We start from the raw sequence: 15,333 nt of genomic DNA, 5'->3' as shown, positions 1-15,333 counted from the left end.
GGTCTAAGGGTATTTTGGGGGCCTGGAGAAGTTTTAAATGTTCTAAGACACTTTTTGTTTGTAAAACTCATATGCGAGTAGGTGTCAACTATCATGAATATCATTGTGATTTACACCTAAGAAGACAAAGGCCTGCATAATGAGCTGCATAATGAAATAAAATAATTTTGCTTGACAATCCTCATAATGCTGCGTTTCTCTCGGTTGGTTGTTCATCTTTTTCTTCCACACTTTTTCCTTCCACTCAACTTTCTATTAACATGCTTGGATACAGCACTCTGTGAACAGCCAGCTTCTTTGGCAATGAATGTTTGTGGCTTACCCTCCTTATGAAGGGTGTCAACAATTGTCTTGTGGATAACTGTCAGATCAGCAGTCTTCCCCATGATTGTTTGCCTAGTGAACCAAACTGAGAGACAATTTTGAAGGCTCAAGAAACCTTTGCAGGTGTTTTTAGTTGATTAGCTGATTAGCATGTCACCATATTATAATTTGTTGAATTGGTGGGTTTTTGTTAAATGTGAACCAAAATCACCACAATTAAAAGAACCAAATTGTAACAATTTTTAAACTTCATCATCACAGGGAAGAAGGAGGCGGGTACTGGCGGACATTCAAACTGAAAACTTTAATAACCAAATAAACACAAAACAGTGTGACAGCCCCTCGCGGATGACTGTCGCGCACAAACAAAAACAAAACACAAAATAAAGTCTAGGCCTGGTCGTCGCTCCTCTTTTGTATCCTTCCGATCTCCACCGTGGGACACGATACTGGCGAGTGGAGCAGGTGTCACTCATTTCCCAATCACTCCACTGGCCTTGCTCCGTTCCCACGGCTCTCGGCCCCGCCCCACTCATCACACAAATACTTAAATTACTTTGGTCTGTGTGCATTTAATTTTTTTAATACACAAGTTTCACAATTTGAGTTAAATTACAGAAATACATGAACTTTTCCACGACATTCTAATTTATTGAGATGCAACTGTATTTATTAAAAAAACTAGCCATGACATGTCCACAAAATAACATTGTGATACTTTTGCATCATACCATAAGTATGAATCCTGTGTCTGTGTCTGTCAAAAAAATAAAACAAAAATGATTTTGACCTCTGGCTGACTAAACAATCTGATGTTTCAATGACATGGCCTTGTTGCTGCCAGTCCAGCTAAGCGACCAACACAACACATGGCGCTTTGCTGAATTATCCAGGGATTCTAATGTGTGGATTTTTATTTATTTGTTTAGAAATGTACCATACCTTGCATTGATAGCATGCTCTGTTTCATTTTCCTGTTTAGTAAATGACACAGAGGAACCAGGTTCTCTGACTACCCTCAACATCACTGCTGACAGCAGTAAGCTGCACCTCCAGGATCTGGAAGCACTGAGCAAATATAAGTTTTACCTACGGTGTTGCACGCGGATGGGGTGCGGACCAGCTGCCAGCGAGGAGTGCACCACAGTCACTGAAGCGAGTGAGTACGGGTGGCAGCTGTTCAGGGGTGGGGGCGTCTCGGGGGAGTCAGCCTGTGGCATTCCAAAGGACAGGAAATCTGGCTTTCTGACATGGATGACCAAGTCAGTGTAGTTATGGGCATCGACCCGGGGAATGCTGAGGACATTATTTCGACCTCCCATCTCACCAAGCTTTTCATATGCCCATCTAAGAATTTCTTTATAGCTAAACAATATCATAACAGTGTGCGACTGGGCTGCATTCATCACTGTCTTGGAAGACCAAGCGCTTATTGATTCGGGGGGAAAAGCTTGCCTGCAAAAAGGAAGGAGAAATAATATGTTGCCTTTGGGAATGGAAATGTTGGATTGCTATTAATACAGACATAGAAATAAGTTGCTAATCAACATAAAAAATATATATTAAAAGAAAAAAACACACAACTGTGAATTAACAGCACATTTATCATGATTAATGGTTCAAGCTGCCATACTTATCATCGGCAGTTGGCAGATTGTTTATAAAGTGCTGTTTATTTCTGTTTCGCTGAGGGTTCATAAGGAAGTTTATGGAAGAAGTATGATCGAGATGAAAATCCAAAGGCATATTTCCAGTATTTGGCAGAGTAATAGAAAACAGTCAAGAAAACAAATGAGTGCTGTGATGTGAGGGGAGATATCTTTATGTGTCAATGGGAAACAGCTGCTGAAAATCAGCTGATTTCAAATACAGTTAATAACAAGTGTTTCATTTAAGTTCAACTGGGAGTAGAATATTGATAATATAATAAAAGTATCATGGTATTTCTGCACATTACCATGGCAATACCATTTAAATTTTTTGGCCATGAAACGTGGTGAAACTATTCTATTATTTGAAATAGCTTGGTTTCCATGTACATACCATTGTAAATTAATACGTCTAATATATAATCTCAAACAACAATACTGCAAAAAAAAAAAAAAAAAAAAACGCATTAATTCCTTTTTTTTCTGCACTGGTTAGTTTTAAGATTTTGGTTTTTGCATCCATATCATGTATTCTTTCAGACTAGTAAATTTCAGTTACAGTTGCAGTTTAAAAGTAAAAAGTTCTTGACATGTTACCATGGCAATATCCTGTGTTTGGCCACGAAACCATTACATTCTTTGAAATACCTTAATTTCCATCTCACGTACCATGGTATCGCCATCTGATACATTCAATATGCCTTTCAAACCCATTCTTTAATAGTTTCATATTTCTGGTGTGACATTTAAAAATATGACATCATATTTTGAAATACTTTGGAATGGAATTTTCCAAGCTTCTTGCTATTGCATTCTTGCTTTAATGCTTCAGTAACAGGCACTGCTGTCTTCTAAACAAGCTGTCTTATGAACTAAAGTTGTCTTGATTTCAGTGTCTTTCTGTCGTCCTTGCAATATGTCTTTTTCATTGCTTTATTGCTTTTGTTTTGCCAGCCTCAACAGATGTGGCCTCTTTCAACATCAGTATGAAGTCATCTGTTTTCTTTAGCACTAGAAACAGCTAACACACTAGACTAGAAGATACAATTGTAGCTGTATTGTAATGTAGGACTCTATCTTGAAAATGCATGTGGTCATAATAGGGTAATCGATTCTTGTCAATTAATCAATTCTTTTTTCTTTTTTTTTGGCCCTGTGCTTGTGTGAGTCTAGCTGATAGTATACATCTTCCATAGGTGTTTGCTAAATTATATAAATCTCACTATTAACCTGTCATCTGTCATGTTGGTAACTGAAACTAACTGATTTAGCCATGGCCATTCAATCCTGTTCCATTCAAAATATTTATTGCATAATGCTGTGGTTCAGCTAACATAGACAATTTTTATATTTCATTTAGCATCATTTAATTTAGTACATCACATGGCTACCTATATCTAAGCCACATCACTACCTTACAACAGTTCAAACCATTTAAAATACTTTCTTTCTTTTCAGGAAAATCCGGCTCACAATTTCCTCCAAGAAAAACTACTGTTACCCCTGTGGCTAATGTTACTCTTTCTTCCATAGGTACTAATCCACACAAAAACAAGTTTGTAAAAAACAAATAATAAACGATTTGAGCTTTTATGCTAGTGAACTCTACAAATATTCAGTTTTGTAATAGAAACATATTCAAAAGTTTGGGGTTGGTAAGATTGTTTTTTAATGTACCTGATAGAAGTCTCTTACAGTATGATCACCTAAGTTCCATTTATTTGATCAAAAATACAATAAAACAGTAATACTGTAGCATATTATTACAGCGGTTTTATATCATAATATATTAAAATTTAATTTACAAAGCTTAATTTTCAGCATAATTACTCCAGTCCATCCTTCAGAAATCATTCTAATATGCTTATTTGATGCTCAAGAAACATTTCCTATTATTGTCAATTATTGAAAAATTGTGATATAATTTTGGGATAAATAAAAAAGTCTGGTAAAAAAGTCTTTTCTGTCACAAGTGAAAACGTTCTTGCTGAATAAAGTATTCGTTACTTTAAAATAAGAAAATAAATACAAATAATACTGACCCCAAACGGTAGTGTACTGTATTTATGGATGAAGTGTCAATGTCAGATTTGTTGGGACTTATCAGGGGACTGAGGAATAGTGCTGATTTAGCACAGAAGTGGCTTTTAAATGGATAAAGGGAAGTCGTTTAAATTCTGTTGCTAAATTTCCCCACAAAAGTGGCTTTCGGGACTAGACTTGCAGGACACGTGTGGCACGAGCTTTCCTCCCTCCCACTGTGGCAGCAGATGCAGACTGACAAACCTCCAGCTAGCTCGCTCAATATTTATAGCATCATTTCTATGTCAGGCAAAGGTGTCACACCACACCGATGATTAACGCAGTTTCTTCAATAACAGGGTGGATGGAAATGCATCACGATTAGAGGATGTCATTCAAGCATGGGGCGATGGGCAGGATAGCTGCAGTCCTTCGGTGCAGATGGATTCCTGAAAAGAGCCTGAGAATAAATGTGTTCCATTTGCATGTTTTGCCCAAAGGGAGAGGTGTTGTGTGATTGAGATGTGTGGTAATGAGTTTTGACAGCAGACAACAGTCTGCCTAATTGCTACACCTGAAGGTGATGAAAACACAAGTTATCTCTGATTGATATAGCTCCGGCGGCACACCGTGTAGGTAGCAATTGTCCAAGTCGAATACTTTTGGCTTCCTGAATAGAAACAGTGTACACTGTATTCAGGTCTTTCAGCAGCTCTCAGAATTTGGCGACTGCGTAATTACTACTCTGCGACTCTGACTAAAATGATCTCTTATTATTTCTTATTATTTCGCCCAGTGTAACAAGCACATCATTATACAGGTCGTTAATTAGTCATTTAATTACAGGAGACTCGCAGCTATGTTTCTGATGGAAATTAAACCCCACTCTTCTATTCATTCTGTCATCTGAAGACCTGCCATTTGTTTGTGACAACCCATCACTTTAACTTCTTTGCACTGTGTCCTAACCAGCCGCGACTCTTGGGTTTCCAGTGACAAGTAATTAGTCTGACCACAATGAAAGTAAAAATGTTCTTCAATGCAACAAACTACCAGCCACTCAAAACACATGTATTATTCACATGACAAAATTACAGTAATTATGAGCTCCTAAATACCAGTTTGACAAAATGCCTTTGTCAAACTGGTAATTATTTTGCATTAGTTTGAGTGCTCCAGCATTTCTAACTTCACTAGTAATGTCATATACTGTACTAGTGAAACATATGTATTTATGAATTAGTTATTATGAGTGTTTCCATTTGAAGCACATTATTTCATCTGAGGATGTGAACAAATAAATGTTTGTATTTATTTATTTTATTAGTATTATGATAATTTCAAGTTGACATGAAGCTGCACAATATTATATGTGGAATTTAATTTAAACCAATCAGATTTCCTTGTGGGTGGGGTTACCTGCTTAAAAACAGGATGTAAAAAAAAAACTTAAAAACGTAAAAACTTAAACTATATATATATATATTATTTTCTCTGGTTTCACACCTGGTTAGGACAATGTTAAGAACTGTTCACACCCAGAACAATAACTTAAATGATAAAGAAGACTATAACGATAACTATATTAACATCCACACCCATGCACACTATCAGTATGTTTATTATAAGCATGTGCTGCAGTTTTGTTGTCTGCCACTGTATAAACTTTATACCTTTAAATCAGGATGGATTCTGATTGGCTGTCAATGTTTTAATGTTCATCAGAAAAATGTTCTGTTATTGCTATAATTGCGGTGTGGACTCTGGTAGTCTTTTAAATGTATATAATTTTATAGTAATCATCCTTGGTTTGAATGGGCCTTAAATCCCTTTTTGTTTTGCAGACCATTACAAATTGAAAATGCATTACAAGTCAAAAAATAAGGTTAGGCCAATAAGCATAATTTCCTTGAAGTGATGTCTGGCAAAGATCATATATTACAGTACAGCAAACATAAAGAAAATAAAGAAGGCACTCTTTCTTCTCCAAGTCATCTAACAAGCAACCCTTCCTCATGTCATTTACAGTACTAACCCGCTGTGTCATTTCTCTCTTTTCTCAGCTGTGTTGAATATTAGCACCTCAGTTAGTCACAACTTTGCAAATATCAGCTGGATTCCAGGCACAGAGCAGACGGAGTCAGAGTTATATGTTGCCTTAATGAATAACCGTAAGCTTTTCTAACTGTTCTCCATCCTTGTTCTTCTAAATTAAACCTTGAGTTTCAATAGTATTTCTCACTCTTGTCTAAATTTTCCACAGTGTTTGTGTAGTCACAGTAAATTCAATCAAAAGATAAAAGTTAATTACTGATTTATCTTTAGAGCATTATTGTAGATTTAGGAGTAGATATATATAGATTTAGAATAATAATTTATAGCATAAATATAAAATATAATTATTAAGGCTGTCAACATTTGTTGTTGTTGTAAATTACGTGATATAATCTTGATGGAATTTACAAATACCTATAGTTTCAATTATCAATGGTGTTACTTTTTATAAAGTATTACTTTTAATTGTATAACATATTAATTTGGCAGCCATAATCATATCTGACCTCCCCCCATATACATAATTATGTGTATATATATAGTACAGGTTTCTTAGTATACTAATACCACTTCACCCACTATGTACATCCTGTAGGTGAAGGTATCTGGAAGATTTCCAATGCACTAAATTCTTCTAAGACTTTCCACGTCATTGAAGGGCTCGAACCTGGGACTGAATACACAGTGCGTCTTATGACTAAAAGCTGGGTTGATAATTCTAGTATTTTTGAAGACGTTATCAGGACCAGTGCTAAAGGTGAGGAGAACGCAGTCTCCGAGATGACGGAAATGCAAAGCAAAATTGTCTTTTTCTCTTCTTTTCCCATCTCATCAAGAGTTCCGAGCGAAATACTGTGATAAAATTGTCATGTGTGGTGTGCCATCATGTCCATAGAGCATGTGTTCTGTGGATTTGATAAAAGGAATTATGCTTTATCAGCCTCTGGCACTGAGTAATTAGACATACAGCCTGGCAGTTTAATATTTATATTTGCACATTTCCATTCTAGAGTTTGCCTGGTGTCTCTCATGTAGCGTAAGATGTTCTAACTGGATGTCAATATTCAATGCAGTTTCCTCAGGAAATGTCAAACTAAGAGAATGCTTTGTCTCTCACAGGTCTGGCCAGCATTCATGGAGGCAACTCCAACCAGGCCTGGTTCATCGTGCTCATGTGTGCCATAGCTCTCCTCAACCTTATAGTGCTCATAGCATGCTTTGTGAACCGAAATAAAGGTGGAAAGTACTCAGGTAATCTCTCACACAATGAACCAAATCAGTTGCTGGAGAAAATTGCAGAGTTTTTTTGTGAATGTGAATGGAATCTGTTAAAAATCAGTCAGAAAACACTAGCAAATGTCCAAACTGTCTGAAGATTTTCTTTTAAGAATAATAAAGCCAAAAGGTTTAACAAGAAGTAAAAAACACACTGAAAGTAAGATGGAAAATCATTGTAAATCACATTCACAACTCGATCATCACTGTAGCACATGGAACATGTTAACGCGCTTATATTTAGAACATTTTGCATCTTCGTTGGGGGCTGTAAATTGGGTTTGAGTCAAGATTCTACCTAATAACGTTGTTCTTCTAAACTGTTGTAACCTTTACAGCTGTGATTTTATTTCTTCTAATTACTGTACAGAAACAGCATGAGCCAGGTCTGTTCATTTGCATGTGTTAAAATGAACTTGCAGTTGTGCTTGCTGATGCAGTACAATTTTAATAATAATAATCTTAATGAATGAAAAACATTGATGGAACAGCTGGTATGAAACGTAGCTACAGGCTAACCTTAAATTACCTTGAAACTGTATATTCTATGGCCCTACACCAACCCTACACCTAAACCTAACCCTCACAGGAAACTTTGTGCATTTTTACTTTCTCAAAAAAACTCATTATGTATGATTTATAAGCGTTTTGAAAAATGGGAACATGGGTCATGTCCTCATAAGTCCCCCTCTCCTTATAATACCTGTGTCATACCCATGTCATTATACAGAGTTGTGTCCTGATATGTCACAAAAACAAGAGCACACACTCACACTCACACACAGTGTCTCTAAATTTAGAACACTCTCTTTTGTTCATCCAGTGAAAGAGAAAGAAGACCTGCACCCCGACTTGGAGTCCCAGGGCATAAATGATGATACCTTCTGTGAATACAGGTATTTCAGACCACCACCAGGATTAACTGCACACATAGTGGCAGAATGACGGCAACCTCTGACACTATTTACTTGTAATTTGTGCATTTTTTCTTTGGTTCGAAAGCCAGCACCAAACCAGCCTGAGCTCTGGACGTGCAGCAAGCTAAAGTAACCACCACACGTATGTGCTAAACAATAACAACAAAACCAGTGTTGTTCACACATCGATGACACTGATGTGTTGCTGTTTTATGTGGTGCTTTGTGAGTAGCTAGTACACATGTATCACTTTAATATTTTGCACTTAAACAATGGCTTTACAGTAAAAATTAAGATCACCTTGTATTGAGATCAAGCGAACAAAAAATTACACAGTAAGATGATGGTAAACAATCTGGTTTAGTTGAAAGACACTTATTGAGGCCAGCAAAAAATGTGTTTCTTGTTTCATTAATCATTCGGCGATCCGATAACATTCTCTTTGAGGAATGGTGTTTATAGTGAAAATTATTAATCTGAAATATTGTAAGCAGGTTATCCGAGACGTATTCATGATGAAGGCTGAACTATAGATGTGCCTGACGTCTTGTGTTCCACTATTTGAAACGCAAAGCCTGTTTTATGTAGACGTCATTCAGTGTGTGAATGCATGAGCTTCACAGTTTGAGTGAAGATAATGCATGCTCAAATGCACCCATCCTCCTTCAGAATCGCATAAGTTTTTATTCATCTATGATATTAGTCCTTCCATTGAGTGTGAGGCTGGTGGTTTCATAGGCACATGCACGGTGTGTTTGAAATGGCAATTAATTAAGTGTTTCTTTGTTGCTATTTTAAAGGAGTTGTTCACACAATAATGGCAATTCTGTTATTATTTACTCACCCTCATATTGTTATGGACCTGGATTTTTTTATTATTTTATTATTATTATTATTTCTATGTCATGCCTTCTGAAGACAAGCAGATTTGTGTAAGGAACAGACAAAGTCATTATTTATTGTCAATTATTCCCTTTGTCAAAATGAATATTATAATTGACTTTTAAATGCCATTAGTACATTTGTTATTTGTTAAACACATTATTGATTTTGAATGTTGGGCACAAAAAAAGGGTTAAACAGTATCCTCTTTATATTATAAGTAAAGCACACCTTAAATTTCTAATTTTTTTTATTACACAAAGTTTGCATATGACTTTAGAAGACTTACCATTCAAACGTTTGGGTCAGTAAGACTTTTTTATGTTTTTGAAATAAGTCTCTTATGCAAACAAAGGCTGCATTTACTTTACTAAATTACTTTACTAATTATTATTGTATTTATTTTATTAATTAATAAATATACATTTGTATTATTTTAATATATTTATAAAATAAATATTTGTATAAAATATAGCCTATTTTAAAAGCAGACATTTTTCCAGTCTTCAGTGGCACGATTTTGTTTTGTTTAGTTTTTACTGACCCCAAACTTTTAAACAGCAGTGTGTATAACTGAAATAGTATGCACATATGGACTGTCAATCTCATGTGGGATAAATTAATACTTTATTATGCTTTTTTGATTCATTTTGGAGATTGACAGGTCATTATTAATTGTATGGAAATAGTTGCATGAAGATTATCGAAAAAAGAAGATTATATATATATATAAAAAAAGAAAATGGGTTCGGAACAAATTTATGTGAGTGAGTTCATAATGATATTATCTAGCTCCTCTATATCTTCTAGAGGAAGGTATTGGTTTAGCATTAGACCAATCAAACATAACAAAGACAAAGACAGCCAAACTCAGTTATGTTTCCCATGTCTTACACAGTGATAATGATGAGAAACCACTGAAAAGCAGCCAGCATTCGTTGAATTGTGACTTGAAAGGAGGGGACAGCGGAGACAGCATGGTGGAGTACGGCGACGAGGATGCTCACTTCAACGAGGACGGCTCTTTTATCGGAGAATACTCTGGACGCAAGGAGAGGGTCTCCATGGAAATCAAGGGAAACAATCAGAGTACAGCATAATGGACCAAGGACAATTTATTTTGTTGGACAAGCTCACACAAAAGGTCAATGAAAAGAAACAGAAGGAAAAAAGTGCAACATAATGGCACCTGAAGGACATTTTTGCAATTAATGTGTTATTGTCAAACTCTCAGTCATACTCATTTTACAAAGCGTAGTTTTTTTTTTGCGCACTGTAACTGATCAATCATGTCAGTTGTGTATACTTTTGTGGGGTGTTTTTGTATTAAATCTTTGAAAATCATTGGTGACCTTGGAGCTACCAGAAAGTTTGCTTTTTTTTTTTTTTTTTGTAAATGCAAACTCTGTACACCGTTTTTGCTTTCTTCGTGTCATCATGTAGCCAAGCAAGTTTTATGTCAGGGTATGAACTTTGTATTTTTATTTTTTCGTTGGAAGTAAATATTATTGACATTTTATATTTCAGATACTGTATACTGTGCATTCATTAAATGTGGGTTATTATGTGTACAAAGGAGTTGTTGGTTAAATAATCATAATTTCTGTTGAATTCCAAAAAGCATAAGGCAACATTAAGGGTTGACACAATTAATCACATGCTTTGTTGAACATTTTGCATTGAACTGATTATTATTAACGGTTCATGCTATATTAACAAGCTGCATAGCTATATTCACTACCACATTAACCCTACAGTGAGTCTGCTGCTCTTAACCCATTAGGCATAAATCAGTATATCATCAAATAGGCACACACTCAATGTTTATATGTAAAAAAAAATATACGCCTCTTTTGCCTTAGAATGACCTTGATGTTCTGGTATGACGTAATGAATCACATTCTCATGGATTCCGTGAAACAGGGTTGGAATTCATTAAATTTTATGAAATAGTTGTATCCATAAGTGGACAATTCAGAAACAACACAATTTTCCTCCAGGAAATGCATTTTTATTTGTTTTTGGAATGGCTCCACATAGAGTCAAACCCAGATTCTGTACAATGTTTCTGTAAATTCTGTTTGCATGTTGAATGAGGTTTGTGTGCAGATTTGACATTAAATTGTATCATTTTCTTCACTCTGGGTTTGCTGAATTCAGCATCACAGCTTTTTTACATCTTGAACCTTGTGTGCTGATTAATGCCTAAACGCATGTATCTTATTGTGGTGCTTTCATAAACGTGTGGAAAACATTTTACGTAGCTTTCATATTCCAGGTCCACTCCTGGATACATTAAGGTAAATGCTGACTGATGGTGACAAGGACTTTAAAAAACACTGGAGTTAACAGCAGAAAGTATTGGATACTGCAGGCAGAGTCTGTGAAAAGATATATCGTAAGTAAAGATCTATAAAATAGTACATCTCTTTGAGAGCTATGCACCATATATCAGACACTGTGCTCAATAAGCTTTCATCCCAGAGGAAATCTATGTATTTGACTGTAAGAACACAGATGTGCTCTGTCAGGGAAATAACCTCGGTGAAAGTGTTGGAGCAGCTGGAAATGAGACAATGAGAAGAAGAAAAGAGGGGTCAGCCACTCTTATGATGTGTTCAGCATATACAGATACGGCATCTCAAAAAAACACAGAGATATCAATAATGCAACATTTTTTACTGAGTGAGCAGCCTGAGGATACAATAGATGAAATCCACTAAATAAAAAGCTAAAATTGTATTAGAAAGCCCAAAGATCTGCCTCTGCGGAGCAGCACAATAAAGGTAGGAGATAGATAGATAGATAGATAGATAGATAGATAGATAGATAGATAGATAGATAGATAGATAGATAGATAGATAGATAGATAGATAGATAGATTACTGTACATCTGAAAGAATAATTGCACATTGCAACTTGGCAGCAAATGAATTGGTCCCCAAGTCTAAGGGGCCATCAGCAATTCACGTTAGATGAAAGCTTCATTCATCATAATTTTTCTCCTACTGTATGTAAAGCAACTTCAGCAAAGTAAAGAAGAGAGGGGTTTTGTAGCAGGTTTTTAAAAAAATATGAAAGTGTACTCTATCTTTTCTCTTCTTTTTCTCTCTTTTTATTTATTTGTTTGTTTGTTTGTTTGTTTCTATTTTAAAGTGAGCTGTATTTGGTGGGTAACATAATCTCAACAAAGTACTACATGTGCTGACCCTCTCCCAGAATAGCTTTTATTTGACTGCTGATACAACTGAAGAGTAACTCAGTGATACCTTAAGTGCTCGAGTGTTTTGGTCAAGGTTTGGCTGGTTAGCATGACCCAGTTTGCTCCTGCTGAGTTCATGCACATTCTTGCAGCACCATCAACCAGTGAGTTTCCCGCTGTTGCAGAAATATCTGGACATTTTTACATTAAAAAAAAAAAACACCTATGAGTCAACTTTGTAAAAACTCATTTTATTTTCGTTACTCAATCCTTAGCTTTAGACTTATGCATTGGCTTTACAGTACACAGGAGATCTGCATCCTCACAATCGCTTCATACATTATCTCTATAATTCACAACATCACATTTCACACTCCTCAAATTCTCACATTTTTATGTGAGCTGAATTTCATTACTGCTATCTTTCACACATGTAAATAGAGAATTTATCTCTCTCCTGTTCGCATTTTTTTTCTTTTGAAAACCGAAACATATACTAGTGCAATGCTTACATTTTCTAAAATGAGGTCTGCATTACATAGAGAAACATTAGATGAAGCTTCTGCAGTATCCAATCAACAGCCATCTCGTTTTTACAATTAGGAGTCTAGATAGCAGATTGATCCAGAGATGCTAAAATATTTGTGTATTTAATTAATTTATATTTCTCACATGTAGCTAGAGACAGACCTCAAGTGGAGAAGAGGCCACAGCGCAGTGCTCACAGAGACAGTGTATTGATTGGATTTTCTGCAGGCTCTGTCTTCCTTACTTGCTTGAGCTTAGTAATTCATATTTTCCTTTGTTTTAAAATGTGATACCTAAAATAAAAGAGCATGTTTCAAATTAATGATGAATATGGCTAAAGTTCAGTATTCTATTTGGTAGCATTGAGGAATATTTAGCTGGCATAGTAGTATACATGTATTTCTTGGCGACGTCATCACTGCTTGCGCACGCAACCAGGAGGCAAAAGACCCGCGCTCTACGTACCGGAGTAAAGGGTTTAGGCTAGTAGCATAGTGGTGGTGTTGTCGCTAGTCAAAATGCCAAGGAGTTGTTGCGTGGTCAATTGTACTAACCGAGCCAGTGCTGGGTGTCAGATGTTCACAGTATGTCCGGATTTTGATTCGTAAACAGTTGGACGTTTTACATAATGTTATAATAATATGAAACACAAACAAACAGATCCAACTCTGAAATTGCAATTTAGTATTGAGTCAACAAGAAATTACAAACAATGCGAAATCTATGTTAATTACAATGTTGTCTTACTGAACTCGGCATAACAGATAGCAGTTTTCTGCCTCCTGGATGCGCGCGCATCAGGTGTTGTTTGTATACAAGAAACCTGTGTATACTTAAAGGGGTCAAATGATGCGATTTCAAGTTTTTCCTTTCTCTTTGGAGTGTTACAAGCTCTTGGTGCATGAAGAAGATCTGTAAAGTTGCAAAGACTAAAGTCTGAAATCCAAAGAGATATTCTTTATCAAACTTAAGACTCTGCCACGCCCCCTAAAACGGCTCATTCAAACACGCCCCCACACGTCTACGTCACTATGTGGAAATATTTGCATAATGCTGCCCAAATGTTCACGCAAAGAAAGAGGGCGTGGTTTCAGTAACTGCAGTTAGTGTTGAAGCAGCCATATCAGGGAGATGCTGTGTTTTTCTAGGCGAAAGCAAAAGCACTTTATTTGGCCCTCCGAAAGTAGATGCATTTAGGAATCTTTAAGATTACTTAAAACAGAACAGCAACGCATTTCGTGAACCTAGGAGAGGAGGTAATTCTGACTTTGCTACGACAATCTGGCACTTCTGAATCAGCTACTTTAAGTATGTTTTCACATTAGTTTAAGTATTTGCTATTAAATGTTTAAATGCGGAGTTTAGCGCATTGCGTGTGTGCACGTGTATGCGTGTGTGCGCTCGTTTGATTGTGAGAGAGATAGAAAGCGCGAGAGAAAGAGAGAGAGACGGTCTCACAGTGGAGTCAGCTGTCTTAACTCTCTGTAGCTTGTGTACTGCAAACACATAGAAGCTTCATCACTGTATCTGTCACACGACTCCTTTCCCCTTTCGAGCTTGAACTGATGGTAAAACTAAGGACTTTATTAACTGTCTTTAAATTTATATTGAAAGATGAAGCTTGTGATTATGGAAAGGGACGTTACATGTCCAACGAGTGCTTGCGGTGTTCGGCCAATCACAATGCACTGGTTAATTGGCCAATCAGAGCAGACTGCACTTGTCGGAAGGAGGCACTTTGTAGAAAATGACACGCTTAAGAGAGGCAGGGCATAGAGGACCTACAATAATGTGCAGTGTTTGAAAAATAATGTGTTTTTTGAACATTAAAGCATGTCAACATATTCTGTTACACCAAATATAAAATAATGATCTTTAAAAAAGCATCATATGACCCCTTTAATATTTTTTCAGGTGACTTTAAGTACATAATAAAATGTACGAATTTGTAAATCAAAAGGTTTACTGGCCGAGTACTGTAAGTTACACTTATAAAGAATTTACACTAAATAAATACAGACATGAAACATTTGAGTTATAATAATATAATACTACGTGTATATTATTGTAAATGTTCTTCTAAGAAAAAGATTAATTACAATTACAATGGCCAAAACATTTGACCTAGCAACACAATGGACACTGTAACAATATGAGGACTGTGCATTCCTCCCAGCGTTATTTGTGTCTCAGTTTTGTACTGTCTCATTGTCTTCATTAAATCTCATTAATCTCGCACTTGCTTCCTGCCACTCCTTCACCCAGTCGTTACAGAACGCTCTCACCAAACATGGAAGCAGCGAGCACCACTTCACTGTCCGAATTCATTCACCACAGCGTAAACCACATGGATCAGCAGCAGGAGAGCATCATGAACACCGGACGCGCTATCCAAGCGCTAATGACACAGGTGTCCGAGCTCACCCAGCGGATTCATCAACTCACCTCTCCCACTGCGCCCATCGCACCACCTGCGCCG

General features: G+C 36.4%; 1 protein-coding gene across 7 annotated transcripts in view; it reads left to right on the top strand.

Moving 5' to 3' along the window:
- Positions 1-11,263, top strand: part of LOC132151645 (neural cell adhesion molecule L1-like protein) — a 99,444-nt gene extending 88,181 nt beyond the window's left edge. For 5 of the 7 annotated variants that reach the window (XM_059559903.1, XM_059559906.1, XM_059559904.1 and 2 more), the window contains 6 exons: positions 1,307-1,483; positions 2,928-2,957; positions 3,432-3,506; positions 7,170-7,301; positions 8,149-8,221; positions 10,023-11,263. In XM_059559903.1, the coding sequence (XP_059415886.1) occupies positions 1,307-1,483; positions 2,928-2,957; positions 3,432-3,506; positions 7,170-7,301; positions 8,149-8,221; positions 10,023-10,224 (689 nt within the window). In that variant the 3' untranslated portion in view covers positions 10,225-11,263. Of the gene's footprint in view, positions 1-1,306; positions 1,484-2,927; positions 2,958-3,431; positions 3,507-7,169; positions 7,302-8,148; positions 8,222-8,327; positions 8,385-10,022 lie in introns of all 7 variants that reach the window. The other 2 variants (XM_059559908.1, XM_059559907.1) reach the window with 2 other exon arrangements.
- Positions 11,264-15,333: the final 4,070 nt, after the last annotated feature.

This window comes from Carassius carassius, chromosome 10, assembly GCF_963082965.1.
Source record: "Carassius carassius chromosome 10, fCarCar2.1, whole genome shotgun sequence".
NCBI classification, from domain to species: Eukaryota; Metazoa; Chordata; class Actinopteri; order Cypriniformes; family Cyprinidae; genus Carassius; species Carassius carassius.
The sequence above is the reverse complement of the archived record's forward strand: the minus strand, read 5'-3'. Positions and strand labels throughout refer to the sequence as shown.